The sequence below is a fragment of the Erpetoichthys calabaricus genome, chromosome 17, assembly GCF_900747795.2.
Source record: "Erpetoichthys calabaricus chromosome 17, fErpCal1.3, whole genome shotgun sequence".
In the NCBI taxonomy this organism is placed as follows: domain Eukaryota; kingdom Metazoa; phylum Chordata; class Cladistia; order Polypteriformes; family Polypteridae; genus Erpetoichthys; species Erpetoichthys calabaricus.
This window is the reverse complement of record NC_041410.2, coordinates 91,322,813-91,341,151: the sequence shown is the minus strand read 5'-3', so window position 1 is coordinate 91,341,151 and position 18,339 is coordinate 91,322,813. Positions and strand designations below refer to the sequence as shown.

The 18,339-nt window shown below is 44.7% G+C and overlaps 1 protein-coding gene across 2 annotated transcripts in view; it reads left to right on the top strand.

The window, feature by feature from the left end:
- The window catches only part of arnt2 (aryl-hydrocarbon receptor nuclear translocator 2), a 229,334-nt gene continuing 210,995 nt past the window's right edge, over positions 1 to 18,339 (top strand). Inside the window, exon 1 of one of the 2 annotated variants that reach the window (XM_051920432.1) lies at positions 1 to 345. In XM_051920432.1, the coding sequence (XP_051776392.1) occupies positions 315 to 345 (31 nt within the window). In that variant the 5' untranslated portion in view covers positions 1 to 314. The remainder of the gene's footprint in view (positions 346 to 18,339) is intronic. The other variant, XM_051920431.1, reaches the window with a different exon arrangement.

Below are 18,339 nucleotides of genomic sequence, written 5' to 3'. Positions count from 1 at the left end.
AACTTTGTATTTTAATTAATTCAGTCCAAGTCTCGCGGTGTTACCTTTCAGACATCTTGCATTTTTTGGACTGTGAAAGACATACATTTGGGAGTCCACAGACCATCTTGAATAATTTCTCCCTCTTTTTTTCTTTCTATTATTCAAGGAGTTCCTTTTTTTTTCTTTTGTTTTACAGATTAACGGATTTTGCTAGGCGCCGCTAACGGGACGCTCGCTCATGAACTCGTAAGAGCGCCTGCGGGTTTCGTCGCCATATCAGCGCATCTCCCTTTGCCTTTTTTTCCTTTCCTTTTTTTCAATATCGAGACGACATGGCAACCCCCGCTGCTGTTAATCCATCGGGTGAGTGTTTCAATTGTTACTCTTTTGTTTTTGTTCGGTTTTGGTACCCGCCGCCCTTACAGGCTTTTTGATTTGCTCCTTAAGCAGAACCGGCGCAGAAACGCAAAACTTGGCTGGCAAAATGATTTGACGGCGCCTGTCAATCACAGCATCACCTTCTTTCCTTCATCCCTTCAAGCCCACGGCGGCAGGCCGGTGGGCATTGTGCGGCCAGTGACGGCGAATCGCTGCCTTTGTTCGCGTTTTTATTTCCTCAACATCTTTAAACTTTAGCAGAGGCGATCGGTCAGCGTGCAGGCGAGCCGATTTGTGCAGAAGGAGACCTCGGCGTGCGAGCGTGCGAGCGAATGACCACCACGTACGTGCTTTGATTTCTTAGTGCATCCTTGTCATCGTTAAATCCCCCGTCCTTGCCATCGTTCTGTTATTGTTGGCGACTGGCACACTCGTCCTCTCATCTCCGCTTTCGTTTCTTCTATGGTGTTATTTTGCCTGTTGCTTCTCTTTTATACGCCTTCATCTTAACGGACTGAGAGATTGTTATTATTATCGGAGGTCACTTATTCGTTACACTTGTGTTAAGTGCGTTTGTTTTTGCAATCGGCAGATTTTGAGGGTCACACACTTCAAAAGAAAGGTGCCAGGGTGGTTCTTCAGAGTGATGCCATTGGGGAACCGTTTTTGGTTCCCTAAAGACCCTTCAACGTGAAGGTTCCAGAAAGAACCTTGTATTTAGTTGGATCTGTAACAGGCTCCATACAGTCAATAACCATGGATTTGTGAAATGCTCCCGACTCCAGTAAGCCGAGATTTGTTTCTGACTCTGCTGGCATCCCATCCAGAGATGGGTCCTACTTTATGTCTAGTCCAGCTGGGATGGGCTTCAGTCTCCAGGGTCCTAACACTGTGCTTGGTATATACAGTCATGAAAAAGTTTGGGAACCCCTCTCAGCCTGCATAATAATCATACTCTCCTTTCAACAAAAAAGATAACAGTGGTAACTTTTTCATTTCCTAGGAACATGTGAGCACTGCAGTGTTTTCCGAACAAAGATTTTTAGTGACGCAGTATTTAGTTGTATGAAATTAAATCAAATGTGAAAAACTGGCTGTGCACAAATGTGGGTCCCCTTGTCATTGTGCTGATTTGAATGCCTGTCACTGCTCAATGCTGATTACTTACAACACCAAATTGGTTGATGAGCTCGTTACGCCTTGAACTTCATAGACCGGTGTGTCCCGTCATGAGATATAAAGGTATTTAAGGTGGTCAATTACAAGTTGTGCTTCCTTCCCTTTGACTCTCCTCTGAAGAGTGACAGCATGGGATCCTCATAGCAACTCTCCAAAGATCTGAAAACAAAGATTGTTGAGTCTCCTGGTTTAGGGGAAGGCTACAAAAAGCCATCTCAGAGGTTTAAACTGTCAGTTTCAACTGTAAGGAATGGAATCAGGAAATGGAAGGCCACAGGCACAGTTGCTGTTAAACCCAGCAGGTTTGGCAGGCCAAGAAAAATACAGGAGCAGCATATGCGCAGGATTGTGAGAATGGTTACAGACAACCCACAGATCACCTCCAAACACCTGCAAGACCATCTGGCTGCAGATGGTGTATCTGTACATCGTTCTACAATTCAGCGCAATTTGCCCAAAGAACATCTGTATGGCAGGGAGATGAGAAAGAAGCCCTTTCTGCACTCACGCCACAAACAGAGTCACTTGTTGTATGCCAATACTCATTTAGACAAGCCAGATTCATTTTGGAACAAAGTGCTTTGGACTGATCAGACAAAAATGGAGTTATTTGGTCAGAACAAAAAGTGCTTTGCATGGCAGAGGAAGAACATCACATTCCAAGAAAAACACCTGCTACCTACTGTCACATTTGGTGGAGGTGCCATCATGCTGTGGGCCTGTGTGGCTAGTTCAGAGACTGGGGCCCTTGTTAAAGTCGAGGGTCGGATGAACTCAACCCAATATCAGCAAATACTTCAGGATAATATTGAAGCGGGCGGCACGGTGGCGCAGTGGGTAGCGCTGCTGCCTCGCAGTTGGGAGATCTGGGGACCTGGGTTCGATTCCCGGGTCCTCCCTGCGTGGAGTTTGCATGTTCTCCCCGTGTCTGCGTGGGTTTCCTCCGGGCGCTCCGGTTTCCTCCCACATTACAAAAACATGCAGGTTAGGTGGATTGGCGATTCTGGATTGGCCCTGGTGTGTGCTTGGTGTGTGGGTGTGTTTGTGTGTGTTCTGCGGTGGGTTGGCACCCTGCCCGGGATTGGTTCCTGCCTTGTGCCCTGTGTTGGCTGGGATTGGCTCCAGCGGACCCCCGTGACCCTGTGTTCGGATTCAGCGGGTCGGAAAATGGATGGATGGATAATATTCAAGCATCAGTCACAAAGTTGAAGTTACGCAGGGGTTGGATATTCCAACAAGACAATGACCCAAAACACAGTTGGAAATCTACAAAGGCATTCATGTAGAGGGAGAAGTAGAATGTTCTGGAATGGCCGTCACAGTCCCCTGACTTGAATATCATCTCAAATCTATGGGATGATTTGAAGCGGGCTGTCCATCACATTGAACTGAACTGGAGAGATTTTGTATGAAGAATGGACAGAAATACCTCCATCCAGAATCAGACACTCATCAGAGGCTACAGGAGGACAGCATCTAGAAGACAAAAGGAGGCTCAACTAAGTATTGATGTCATATCTCTGTTGGGGTGCCCAAATTTATGCACCTGTCTAATTTGGTTATGATGCATATTGCATATTTTCTGTTAATCCAATAAACTTAATGTCACTGCTGAAATCCTACTGTCTACTTTGAAAGGTCAGCCAATGAGAAACAAAAATCCAAAGAATTAAGAGGGCTTCCCAAACTTGTTCATATGACTGTGTATATATATATATATATATATATATACATACATATATATATATATATATATATATATATATATATATATATATAATTACTGGATAAAGAAGTTTCAAAGATGGATAGCTTGGTGGGTGTATTATTAAACTGTATTAGCAACCTCTGGCACTGCACAGCACTGGCATTCCATCCAGAGACGGTTCCTGCCTTTTGACGAGCACTCAAAGCTTTAGAAATGGTTTGATCTCTTTGTCCTGATCTGTGTCTCACCACAGTTTGATTGTGTTGGTCTACCGAGAGTTCCCTGGACGTCATGGTTTGGTTTTTGTCCTGACATGCAAGTGTGGATTTTTGGACCTTCTATACAAAGAGACATGTGTGGCTTTCTTGAATGGTGTTCAGTCAGTTTAATTTGGACTCTTAATTTCAATAATTCTTGATAGCAAACTTTCCTGAAAACATGTCTTCACTTTGTTATTATGGGTTATTGAGTGTAGACTGATGGGCAAAAATATTTCAAATTAAATCTGCAATACATTAAAGTGTACAGAAAGTGAAGGTTCCAGAATAATCTCTGGATGATCTCTCCCTCTCTCTCTCTGTATATATACTGTATATTGTCACGCTTGGGTTACAAGATTGCACAGAAGACCAGTGGAAGTTGAAGAAACTCGAATTTTTATTCAAACACTGCAAACAAACATTTATCTTTTAAAACTGTTTCAAACATGCTCCTTGAAAGAATTTACACCTCCACTTGTCATTTAAAAGCAACCAAGGATTTCTTCTTCTTCGGAGGAATACGTGCCAGGAGCACCAGAAGTCAGAGAGAGAGAAAGAAGCAGAAAATCAATTTATAACCACAGAGAGAAGTCGGCACAGGCTTTTTGACAAGGCGGAGTAGCGCGCGGGAGGCAGATTACGCGACAGAGCCGGCCAGAAGGAAAAGGAGAAATGTGAAGGTAGTCTGTTTATGTTTCCTAGGGCTTTTTCCAGGGGCGTCTGTATCTTTTTGGGGGTAGGATTAGCTTCGCAGCTCACAATATATATTATTAAAGCAACTCCTGAGACAAGACTTTTTGCCAAGAGATTCTGACAAGTCCCGCCCTCCTCTCAAATTTTTACAACCACACCCGCAGTCCAATCATGTCTCATTCGTGTGAATGCTATTGTCAGACTCTGTTCCTGCGCTCTCAGCTCCAAGTGGGGTTGGAAATAAAAGACAAAGAGTAGAACACAAAGTAGAACGTTCTAAAGAGGTTCAAAAACGTTGGCGTGATACACAGGCAGAGCAGGTTAGAGATAATGAAAGTACTAATAATCGAAAGTGTCATAAAAATGATAGCAAAGATCGCATTAGCGCTAACGTATGGAAATTATTACTTGGTGAAATAACAGAACAGCGAAAAGAGATCAAATATATGGGCATAGGCGATATGACAGAAGTATGTAGATATTGTTTGGCTTTAAAGTTTAAGTCTGAGACTTGTAGATTGTCTAATACGTGTTGCCATCAGGGAAAAGTCGTGTTTCTTCCCAATGAAGAGGTGTATCCACGAGAATTAAAAGATTTGTTGTTTGGTGAAAGTGAAATCCACAGACACAAGTGGCAGAGACGCAAAATGGCTGGTGCATTGCGCCCGCCCATGGGTTGGCGAGCAAAGCAAACAGGGGGAAAAGCCCCCTAGTATATATATATATATATATATATATATATATATATATATATTGTATAAATGTATATGCACACACACACACACACACACATACACACACACACACAAACAGTGGCCACCAGGGGGTGCTGCAGCTCCCCAACCTTCCAGCACAGACAGGCTTGTACAAAAGTCACAGCAAAGAAGGGGATTTATTTTGTTTTTGTGGGAAACTCTTCCCTGGCAATTGTTTCCACACTACAAGCACAAGTATAAAAAGCACAGTAGTACAGCAACAGTGTAGCACTCAGCTACTTCCTGTCATTATTTTCTTCTCTTTCAGCGTCTCTCTCTCTCTCTGTCTGTCTGCCTCCTCCATTTCTCCCACAGAGTTTCATCTCCTTCCTCACAACTCTGTCTCCCTGAGATGAGGCAGGCAGCTGCTTTTATGTAATCCCCAGAAGTGCTCACAGTGTTCCAAAGACTTGGCCTGGGAGCACTTCTGGGTAAGGCGGGAGCCCCATGAAGTAGAGCTCATGGAACCTAACAGGGCTGGGCCAAAGAACTCCATTTCCCAGGGTGTCCTGTGGGGAATCTGTGTTAGTGTGGTACCCCATGGCGGCTGCCGTCTAGTGGCTTGGGGGGACATAGCACCCTGGATATACTGCCTCCCCTGGTCCTTCCATGCCTTGGGTGTCCCAGCTGGGTAAGGTTTCCTGGCTGTCCCTCACAATATATATAAAGAAGCAGATAAAGTGTTTGGGTCCATGAGGAGGCCCAGTTTAATGCCCCAAATGTCTTGTGGACAAAACAGGACAAAAAAAAAATCATTCAAATAGGCATGGAGCCCCAATTACAAATAAGGTAAGGTAAGCTTTGGAAGCTGCTTAGATACAGAACACCACTGGACATGTAGTTAGATTACATAACACCCTCCGTGTTCTCCCCATCTCTCCTTTGTCTTAGCATCTGTGCAACACAATGGAACATCACATGCATGACCCTGTATATGTGTGTATGTGTGTACTGTACATACATACATAAACACACACACACACACATATATATATATGTATATATATATATATATATTTGCCGTTGGAGATCCACGAAGGGAGAAAAAACGAATCACGTATCATCAAATAGTTTTATTCCTGAGCTTTCAACCCCTGTCAGGGGTCTTCATCAGAGGATAATGCTTAGACTTACAAGAATCAAAGGCAATATACAGCAACACATTCAGTGGGGTGGGTGGAGGTGACACCGTCAGTATGATCAAGGGGGGGGGGGGGGGGTTGTATAGTTTAATTATTGTGCATATGTCCTTCTTAAGTTGGCATATGCTGGGTTTATGTCCAAGTGTCTGTTGATGGCGTTTTCATCTGATAGCCAAGACTCGGCCAACTCTCTGGCACTTTTAGTACTGGCCTTAAATTTTACTTTTACGTTGTCCAACACGTGTACAGGAACATCGCAACGCCGTCAGAAGAAAGGACGCACTATCTTTGATATATGCACATACCAAATCGACAGGACACACATTCAATTGGGACAACGTAAAAGTAAAATTTAAGGCCAGTACTAAAAGTGCCAGAGAGTTGGCCGAGTCTTGGCTATCAGATGAAAACGCCATCAACAGACACTTGGACATAAATCCAGCATATGCCAACTTAAGAAGGACATGTACACAATAATTAAACTATACAACCCCCCCCCCCCCCTGATCATACTGACGGTGTCACCTCCACCCAACCCCAAAACACTGAATGTGTTGCTATATATTGCCTTTGATTCTTGTAAGTCTAAGAATTATCATCTGATGAAGACCCCTGATAGGGGTTGAAAGCTCAGGAATAAAACTATTTAATGATACATGATTCGTTTTTTCTTCCTTCGTGGATCTCCAACGGCAAATATATATATATATATATATATATATAATATATATATATATATATATAATATATATATATATATATATATATATATATATATATATATACATACAGAGAGAGAGAGAGAGTGGTCAATCAAGGGATGACGCCAGTCCAAAAAATAAATGTTGGGGTGCCAGCTGGGCCATCACTTTTAATATTGGTGCAGTAAACACCAAAATAAATAGACACGGGTAAAAATAGAAAGTAGTGGGCTGCAGTGCCTCGGTGAGAGATTCAAGTCTGCTCGGCTCTCTGTGGTGTAGAGTTCCACCGTGTGGCTAGCCTAGTTTTAAAATTGGACAAAACCTTCCAAGGTCTCAGTTTTATAAAACCCTGACCAGAAGGGGCGCAGTCAGTTGCCCTCATTATGCAGTTTCTCTGAACTCTGGATGAAGAAAGAGAGACAATACCATTAGTGATGGTGCCCCCTTGTGTTCTGTACTGGTATTGCTTACCTCAGATGAGTAAAGAAAGTGACCCTTTGACCTGCATGCATGACTATATATATATATATATATATATATATATATATATATATATATATATATACTGCTCAAAAAATTTTAAAGGAACAGTTTTGAATCGGAGTATAGCATCAAGTCAATGACACGTGTGGGTCAGTGAAGTAGCAGAGGGGCTTGTTAATCAGTTTCAGCTGCTTTGGTGCACTAGAGGGGCAACAATGAGATGACCCCCAAAACAGGAATGAATGGTTTAATAGGTGGGGGGAGGCCACTGACATTTTTCCCTCCTCATCTGTTTTGTCACTCATTTTGCATTTGGCTGTGGTCAGTGTCACTACTGGTAGCATGAGGCCATACCTGGGCCCTACAGAGTTTGTTGGTACAGGTAGTCCAACTTCTCCAGGATGACATGTGCCATTGCCAGAAGGTTTGCTCTGTCTCCCAGCACAGTCTCAGGGGCATGGAGGAGATTCCAGGAGACAGGCAGTTCCTCTAGGAGAGCTGGACAGGGCCCCTCATAGAAGGTCCTTAACACATCAGCAGGACCCACTGGTATCTGTTACTTTGGGCAATGAGGAACAAGATGAGCACTGGCAGAGCCTACGAAATGACCCCCAGAAGGCATGCAGACCACTGGTGTGAACGTCTCTGAGCAAACAATCAGAAACAGACTTCATGAGGGTGGCCTGAGGGCCCGACATCCTCTAGTGGGCACCGTGGAGCTCGATTGGCATTTTCCATAGAATACCAGAATGGCCAGGTCCACCACTGGCACTCACAGATGAGAGCAGGTGCACCCTGAGCACATGTGACAGATGTGAAAGGGTCTGGAGAAGCCGTGGAGAACGTTATGCTGCCCGTGACATCGTTCAGCATGAGCAGTCTGGTGGTGGGTCAGTGATGATATATCTGGGGAGGCATATCCATGGGGGGGTGCACAGACCTCTACAGGCTGGACAACGGCACCGCAGGACTGCCATTAGGTATCGGGATGAAATCCTGACTACTACCTGACTCCAAACCACTGAGTACCATTTGGAGTTGCTGCAATGAAATTTCTGCTCAATGGACGAGCCTGCCTGCCGCTTCATTGTTCCCCTTTGATTTTTGGGGTGTCTTTGAGTTCAGCCCTCTCTCTGTCGGTTCATCATTTTCATTTCCATCCTTTCGTTCCTCACACATCACCATATCAGTCCATAGAAGTAGAGAGAGCCAGTGGGATTTTATTCCCATTGAGATCTGATGTGTTTTCAAAGTGTTTCTTTTATCTTTTGGAGCAGTTTATAAACACATGTTTCGCCCTCGTTTGGGCTCGTCAGGCGTACACACTCTACTACTCCCCTCTCGGGGATCGAACCTTGGACGTCAGCGTCAGAGACGAATGTAATTACTCCGGACCTACAGGCTGTCAAATAAATGAACCACACGCCGTGGCGCAGCGTAAAGGGGCTTCGTCTCTGATGCTGACTTCCGAGGTTCAATCCCCGAGAGGGGAGCAGTAGAGTGTGTACGCCAAACAAGGCCGAAACACGTGTTGTGTTCTCTTTGCATTATTTGACAGTAAACTATGCAACATTCCATGGTCTGCTTCTCGCAACTGAAGAGGGCACCATGGCGGATGTCTGCCAAATGGCAGACCAACCACATGTGTTACCTGGTAGGTAACCACCCACACAATTTAGGTCAGGATTCAGACTACGAATGCAATGAATAGATATACAGTGCATCCGGAAAGTATTCACAGCACTTCATCACTTTTTCCACATTTTGTTATGTTACAGCCTTATTCCAAAATGGATTCAATTCATTTTTTTCCTCAGAATTCTACACACAACACCCCATAATGACAACGTGAAAAAAGTTTACTTGAGATTTTTGCAAATTTATTAAAAATAAAAAAATTGAGAAAGCACATGTACATAAGTATTCACAGCCTTTGCCATGAAGCTCAATATTGAGCTCAGGTTCATCCTGTTTCCCCTGATCATCCTTGAGATGTTTCTGCAGCTTCACTGGAGTCCACCTGTGGTAAATTCAGTTGGTTGGACATGATTTGGAAAGGCACACACCTGTCTATAGAAGGTCCTACAGTTGACAGTTCATGTCAGAGCACAAACCAAGCATGAAGTCACAGGATTGTCTGTAGACCTCCGAGACAGGATTGTCTCGAGGCACAAATCTGGGGAAGGTTACAGAAAATTTTCTGCTGCTTTGAAGGTCCCAATGAGCACAGTGGCCTCCATCATCTGTAAGTGGAAGAAGTTTGAAACCACCAAGACTTTTCCTAGAGCTGGCCGGCCATCTAAACTGAGCGATCGGGGGAGAAGAGCCTTAGTCAGGGAGGTGACCAAGAACCCGATGGTCACTCTGTCAGAGCTCCAGAGGTCCTCTGTGGAGAGAGGAGAACCTTCCAGAAGCACATCCATCTCTGCAGCAATCCACCAGTCAGGCCTGTATGGTAGAGTGGCCAGACGGAAGCCACTCCTTAGTAAAAGGCACATGGCAGCCCACCTGGAGTTTGCCAAAATGCACCTGAAGGACTCTCAGACCATGAGAAAGAAAATTCTCTGGTCTGATGAGACAAAGATTGAACTCTTTGGTGTGAATGCCAGGCGTCACGTTTGGAGGAAACCAGGCACCGCTCATCACCAGGCCAATACCATCCCTACAGTGAAGCATGGTGGTGGCAGCATCATGCTTTGGGGAACTGGGAGACTAGTCAGGATAAAGGGAAAGATGACTGCAGCAATGTACAGAGACATCCTGGATGAAAACCTGCTCCAGAGCGCTCTTGACCTCAGACTGGGGCGACGGTTCATCTTTCAGCAGGACAACGACCCTAAGCACACAGCCAAGATATCAAAGGAGTGGCTTCAGGACAACTCTGTGAATGTACTTGAGTGGCCCAGCCAGAGCCCAGACTTGAATCCGATTGAACATCTCTAGAGAGATCTTAAAATGGCTGTGCACCGATGCTTCCCATTCAACCTGATGGAGCTTGAGAGGTGCTGCAAAGAGGAATGGGCGAAACTGGCCAAGGATAGGTGTGCCAAGTTTGTGGCATCATTTTCAAAAAGACTTGAGGCTGGAATTGCTGCCAAAGGGGCATCGACAAAGTATTGAGCAAAGGCTGTGAATACTTATGGACATGGGATTTCTCAGTTTTTTTATTTTTAATAAATTTGCAAAAACCTCAAGTAAACTTTTTTCACGTTGTCATTATGGGGTGTTGTGTGTAGAATTCTGAGGAAAAAAATGAATTTAATCCATTTTGGAATAAGGCTGTAACATAACAAAATGTGGAAAAAGTGATGCACTGGGAATACTTTCTGGATGCACTGTAGATATATATATATATATATATATATATATATATATATATATATATATATATATATATATATATATATATATATATATATATATTTGTATATGGGGCAGCACGGTGGCGCAGTGGTGGCACTACTGCCTCGCAGTAAGGAGACCTGGGTTCTCCCTGCGTGGAGTTTACATGTTCTCCCCATGTCTGCGTGGGTTTCCTCTCACAGTCCAAAGACATGCAGGTTAGGTGCATTGCTGATACTAAATTGTCCCTAGTGTGTGCTTGGTGTGGGTGTGTGTGTGTGCCCTACGGTGGGCTGGCACCCTGCCTGGGGTTTGTTCCCTGCCTTGTGCCCTGTGTTGGCTGGGATTGGCTCCAGCAGACCCCTGTGACCCTGTAGTTAGGATATAGCGGGTTGGATAATGGATGGATTTGGTGGCACAGTGGTAGTGCTGCTGCTGCTTTGCAGTAAGGAGATTGTGGGTTTGCTTCCTGGGTCCTCCGTGTGTGGAGAGCGCTTTGAGTAGTGAGAAAAGCGCTATATAAATGTAAAGAATTATTATGGATGGACATACACACACATATATATATATATATAGTGATACTGCAGGGCGCGTTCAGCCGCCCTAATCTGACACAGACAGGCAGGCAAGCCACTGTTTGCCCTGTGTTGGCTGGGATTGGCTCCAGCAGACCCCCGTGACCCTGTAGTTAGGATATAGCGGGTTGGATAATGGATTGATATATATATATATATATATATATATATATATATATATATATATATATATATATACAGTATTGTAGAAATTGTTATAACATTAAATGGATTGCTGGTTGTAACCATTGCCATAAACTTTAACAAGCTTTGATTAGACTTGTAAACAACATTGCATTGATTGTTCTGTTAATTATAAAATCTCTTTACCATTCAATTTTAATACTTATAATGTAGGGCTGTATACTATAAGTCAATGACATTTCCATTGATTGATATACACATATTTTTGTCATTTTTGATTATTATACAGATGCACTACTTTGAGTGAGCATCTTTTTCTTTTGCCAGATTCACAGGCACAGGATTATTCATTAATTTAAATTGTTGTGGTAGGTAAAAACAATTTCTGTCCAACAGAATGGAATAAGTAAACCAAATCAATCAATTGATGAATTAATCATTTAATTAATTAATTTTAGCAGGCAACCTACCCCCCCACCCCCACCCCAAACCCCCCCCCCCCACATGCCTGAGGTCTTCATCTGTTCATCCAAGCAAATCCCAATCTCGTTAAGGGAGGTCCTCAAGCCGGCCATGTGGGACGCCTTTACCGAGGTCCTCTCTGGTCACAAATCACAAGACAGATCAAGCGTCACAGCTAAATAAACCAGCGTCGCTCAGCTCCCATAGCTGGCCTCACCCTCCCATGGCTCCAGCCTTCCTCCATTATGATTTTAAGTCAGCGGCCAGTGCTCTTGTTATCAGGGTTCCTCTTTGGTTCTACGCCTAGAGCTCCTTTGGTAGTTCATTGTCAGAAGTGAATTGACCTTCTGGTTCCCTTCTTGAAGCCACATCCAGTCCTTTCCTGAAAGGTGACAAGAACATGCGCCGTGAAAGTAGCAGGACGGGACAAAGTGTGACGAGATGCACTTAAACCCCCATTTCAGGCAAACTGGAATTTGTCAGATTCTTGGTTTTGGTTTAAAATAGAGGTAGAAAACGCCTCTCGCCCATGTTACCCCAGCGTTTTTTTCACCTTTTGAAAACTCTCTCCAGAATCGTGTATTTGTGAAAACAGCGGCTCAGCACGGCAGCGTGGATGGATAAAAACCGAGTTGTGAAAGTGCAGACTCTGGTCACGCTCTGATTGGCTCATTTTTGGATCATTTCATATCATCATTCATATTTTATCACTGGCCGATTTCTTCTCAGCAGCTTTACTTGCCTTATTCTCGTTCCTTACTTTCGACCACAATTCCGCCTCTTCCTCGTTCATTGGTCAATAGTACTGTCTTCGGTTATTAGTTTCCTCTTTATGAGGCTCTCTGATTATTCCAGTAGCTAAAACAACCTGTGTGTTGCACATTTTCAGCATAGGTAGTGTTGCGGGGCCACACAGGGGATTTTATTTGTACGTAAGTATGTCCTCGAACTGAGGCCTAGGGTGTCCTGGTGCCAGGTGCACATATGGACACCCCTATGCTTGAACATGGTGACGAGCACAGAAGTCCAACAACAAAACATCACTCGGGTTCAGATCGTGAGGGGGCCATTCCTCCCAATCACGCCCTTCCAGGTCTCACTGTCATTGCCCACGTGAGCGTTGAAGTCTCCCAGCAGAACGATGAAGTCCCCAGAAGGTGCACCCCCTCCAGGGACTCCAAAAAGAGTGGGTACTCCAGACTGCTGTTCAACGCATATGCACAAAACAACAGTTAGAACCCGGCCCCCCACCCGAAGGCACAGGGAGGCTACCCTCTCGTCCACTGGGGTGAACCCCAATGAACAGGCTCCAAGTCGGGGGGCAATAAGTATACCCACTCAGCGCCTCTCACCGGGGGCAACTCCAGAATGGTAGAGAGTCCAGCCCCTCTCAAGGAGATTGGTTCCAGAGTCCACGCTGTGCGTCGAGGTGAGTCCGACTATATCTAGCTAGAACCTCTCAACCTCGCACACTAGCTCAGGCTCCTTCCGCTTCAGAGAGGCGACATTCCACGTCCCAAGAGCCATCTTCTGTAGCTGACGATCGGACCGCCAAGGTTCCCCGCTTTCGGGCACCACCCAACTCACACTGCACCCAACCTCCTTGGCCCCTCCTACAGGTGGTGAGCCCATGGGAAGGGGGACCCACGTTGCCTCTTCGGGCTGTGCCCGGCCGAGCCCCATGAGTTCAGGCCCAGCCACCAGGCACTCGCCATTGTCACGCTTGGGTCACAGAATCCATATTACTAACCGAGAATGGTAAACCGGATATGGACGCAGGTACATGGCATGCCCATGGACGCAGGAGAGATAGTGCGCAGGCGCCGACAGCGAGCGAAGTCTGATCCACCGAGAACGAAGGAGTCACAGCTCAAACACGAAGGAGCTCAACTAACGTAAATAAGAAATGAGGCAACGCGCCCATAGGTAACGACACAGCCACACAACAAAGAGGATTCTGCGCTGCACCCTAGAGTCAAATGGAAGAGGCTACGGAGGCCCCACAGGTCCACAAAGATAGTACGGAAGGCGTGTGAAAGTATTAAAGGCGCATGCGCCCACAACGCGCTTCAGAACTAAACTGCCACACTACACAGCATGGCCCACGCACTTCTAACACACCTACGGAGGCCCCACAGGTCCACAAAGATGCGAGCCCGCATGGATAAAAACAATAGACGTGGGCGCCTACAACGCGCGTCTGAAACCGCGGAAGCAAAACTGTCTCGGCTCCTAAACCAAACAGCTCGACTAACGGAGCTACAACAATATACATAGACGCCTACAACGCGCGTCTGAAACTGCGGAAGCAAAGGAGGCACGGGTTCAAAACGAACGACCACAACTGACGGAGATACATAGAGAAGCGAGCCCGCCTGAATACAATTAATGAACGTAGGCGCCTACAACGCGCCTCTCAAACAGCAGAGTGAATAGATAAACGGCAAAGAAAGGAACGACAGACGGCCGATAAACAATTCCGACAATTAGCTGACAACGCATTCTGTAATGAGTCCACTATTAGTGGACATTCATTAGGATTAACCCTTTAACCGCCAACTCCCTAAATATTCTCCATGCCGGGTGAAATTTGAACAATTTTTGTTTTTTTACTTTACATTTATTCAAGCAGTATTTACCTGCTGAAATGTTTCAAATAAATGGTCAATCAAAGGACGTAGCTTGAACAAGCGGTCACGGTTTGGATCTTTCTTTTCTGGCTCAGATAACGGGCAGCAGTCCAGTTGAGATGCTGGGGATACACCCACTTATCGCCATCATCCAATGCGTCGTCATTCACAGTATCATGCAGCGCACGTTGCTGATCATCATTGTCGCTAAAATCTTCTTCAGAACTGCTACAATCATGATCAGAATTATTGTCCAAAATCGCCTGCAAAACCTCACTTGAAGTCAGTTTACGTTTCGCCATATTTACAGCTTTCACTTTTGAATCAGAGCACGTGACCGGCCAATACAACCGCAGAGTTGTCGAAATACAATGTAGTAATTATACCTACGCCAAACCGTCAGTTATACTACGCGCCAGGCATTCACATAACCACAGGCAAATGTGCCGGATAATTCCGGCAGTAAGGCGTCAGCAATAACGCTACGATGCCGGATATATCCGGCAGAGGGCGGTTAAGGGGTTAATGAATATACTTCCTTTGTTACACTCCAATATATCTCATACATTCATCAATGTATTTCGGGTTACCCAACACTGGGGGCCGGAGCCCCCTTGTTGCACAGAAAACAGAGGAGGTTGAAGAGACTGGAATTTTATTCAAACACTGCAAACAAACATTTGTCTCTTTAAAGGGTTTCAAACGTGCTCCTTGATAGGAAAGAGTTGACATTTCCGTTTGTCAATTAAAAGTAAGCACAGGGATCGTCTTCTTCGGAGGAATACGTGCCAGGAGCAGGAGAAGTCTGAGTGAGAGAAGGAGAAGCCAACAATCAATTTCACAAACCGATAGAAGCCCGTACAGGCTTTTTAAGTAAGCGGAGTACCGCGCGAGAGGCAGATTACGCGACAGAGCCGCCAGAAAGGTAAGGAGGAATGCGAAGGTAGTCTGTCAATGTTTTCCCAGGGGCATCTGTATTCTCTGGAGGTGCGATTAGCTCCGCAGCTCACACCATCGAGCCCCACCTCCAGGCCTGGCTCCAGATGGGGGACCCGGTGACCCGCGTCTGGGCGAGGGAAAATGCCGTCCAAAGTTTTTATTCTTCATGGTAGGTTTTCTGAACCGCTCTTTGTCTCGTCCCTCGCCTAGGACCAGTTTGCCTCAGGTGACCCTACCATGGGCATAAAGCCCCCGACAACAGAAATCCTAGGATCACTGGCACACGCAAACCCCTCCACCACGATAAGGTGCACATGTCCTGTTGAGTGACAACACGGGGTGCACCGATTCCTGTTTGTAAATTGGGGTCGGTGCCTTTAAACAGGTTTGCACCGATGTGGAGAGGCTTGTGGGATTTGTAGTTTGTGGTTTGTATGCACTGTACTGATAAAACCTGAAGAGGAGGATGTAGCGGGACTTTTCGATTGTGCCGTTTTCCAGTCAACATCATCCGCAGCAGCTCGTAAACCTTTCAGTTACTGGACATTCATAGCGGCCACCGGTTTTAAGGATGGCAGTGGGTTCTTTTTCCCCCCAATCCAGTCCATCGATGCTCTTGGAGAAGAGTTGCGCCTCCGAAGGCTATTCTTCTGGACTCCGGTGGTAGGACAGAATTTCACTATCCATGCTCCGGGAAGGAGTTTATTGAATAGGAGCGTTCTGCACCTCATTTAACCCTAGTGTCCATTTCCAGAATCCCTTAAATCACGTACCGTAAGGACTTTTGTCAGGACTGTAAATATCGTTGTGTGGGGGTTTACTTAGTACTTTTTGTGTTTGTAATTTGTTATTCTAGCAAATAAGGAATGTTTTATATATTTGTGTGTTTGGTGTGTTTAACCTTTATGGGTGTTTTCCCGGGTGTTGTTAATATTTGGGTGGCAGGGTGGAAATGGCTGCTTCTATCCGTCCTTCATTTTAAAGTCATAGCAGCTTCCTTGCTACGTAAACCTGGTGGCAACCTCTAGAAGTTGAGGGTCCTCTACAGTAGTGTGGTGTAGTGGATAAGGCTTTGGACTTCAGAGGTTGTGGATTCAAAAATCCCACTACTGACACCACGAGAACTCGAGCAAATCACTTTTCCTGCCTGCGCTCCAACTGGGGAAACAAACAAAATGGAACCAATTGTTAAGCTTAGCTTCAACGTTGTAATCGCTCTATTATATTAAAAAAGCTTTCCGTCGTGTCTGCGATATTCAGCCTTGACCACGCCCCTCCACACCGCTCATCCAATCATAACCCCTACATGACATCCTCCTTCTGCCCCACCCCACTCCAAGATGCTCTCAGTGCTGCTAACGCGCCATTCAGCGCAGTCGCTTATAATGGCAAGGCAGCAAAGCAAATGAGCTGTTCAAGAATGTCGACTTTTAGACAAAGAGCGACAAGAGCTGAGAATGACCGTCAGAAAAAACAATGAGCTGCATGTAATAAAAATCAAGAACAAAGAGAATCGTCCGATAAACAAGAAAGAGAGAAATATCTCGAACAGTATGTGAACAGAAAGGCAACATTTATAGAATGAAAGTTAGAGGATAAAGTAAATCATAATACGGTTTTTGACGAGGCGTTAATGTAATTTCATTTTTTATTTACTTTTTATTATGTTTTACTTTTTACTACGTTTTAGGTAAGATCTTGAAATATCATCGAAATCCTATGCAGTTATCACTGCAATTCTCCATTACAAATGCCCAGAGCATGGAACATCTGTTACATAGTTGTAGTTACATACCTTGATGTTTTTATTACATTTTGAAAGTACAGATACAATGTAACTATGTAAGTACACTTGTGCGGTGGGTTGGCACCCTGCCCAGGATTATTTCCTGCCTTGTGCCCTGTGTTAGCTGGGATTGACTCCAGCGGACCCCCGTGACCCTGTGTTCGGATTCAGCGGGTTGGAAAATGGATGGATGGATGGAAGTACACTTGTTTTTGGATCAGCGATAAATTGTTACATTGTAATTATATAAACTGTGGAATAACAATGACAACTGAGTAATTAACTATAGCATTACTTTGTATTACACAGTAAGTACGGAGTAATAACTCGTACTTATACAGGTAATTACATAGTAGTTACAGTGTAATTATGGACACTTAATGTAAATTGTTACCACGTTTTATTATTGCATTGGTATTTAAAATAGATAGCTGTAGTGAAATACTCAAGTAACTGATTTTCTATTTGTAATAACTAAGGACCAAACTGTCTTCCTCTCACGCCCCACATACTCTTCTATACACCACCACCTCTTTAAATACAAATGCTGTCTCTAACACCCTTCAAGCAGCTCAGCCGCAAGAAAGCCCCTGGGGATTGGCAAGCAATGTGAGCAAGGGGGCTCCGCCCCCCTAGTGTATAAAAAATATAATAATCTATCTACAGTATATATATAAGTTGATGTGTGTGTGTATGTATGTGTGTGTGTATGTTCCAGCATCACTTCTGAACGGCTGGAGCAATTTTCATGAAAATTTCTCATTGGTCGTCTCAAAATACAGTAGGGTGAAATCAACCCTAACCCACCCCCTTCTGGGTAGGGTGGGGGGTGATCTTGCGGTCTTGTATGCATGTTATCATCTAGTTGACACTTGCAACGGCCACCACACTTGGCGAACTGGATGTGACTGCCAGCATTCTTTATGTTTGTGCGCCACCACCGTGCCCGCCTGTTGCTTCTGAAATTAAACAGAGTTGGCAGGTTGTGAGCATCAGCTGGATGATAACATACATACAAGACCACAAGACAAGGACATTAGTGAGTCCTCATTGTTTGTTAATTTATTTTTATTTTTAAAGGATTGTTTTTTTTTTAATTATATTTTTCACAAACAATTAAAAAAAAAACACTTTATTTTCCTCCCCGGCAATGCTGGGTATTTTAGCTAATATAATC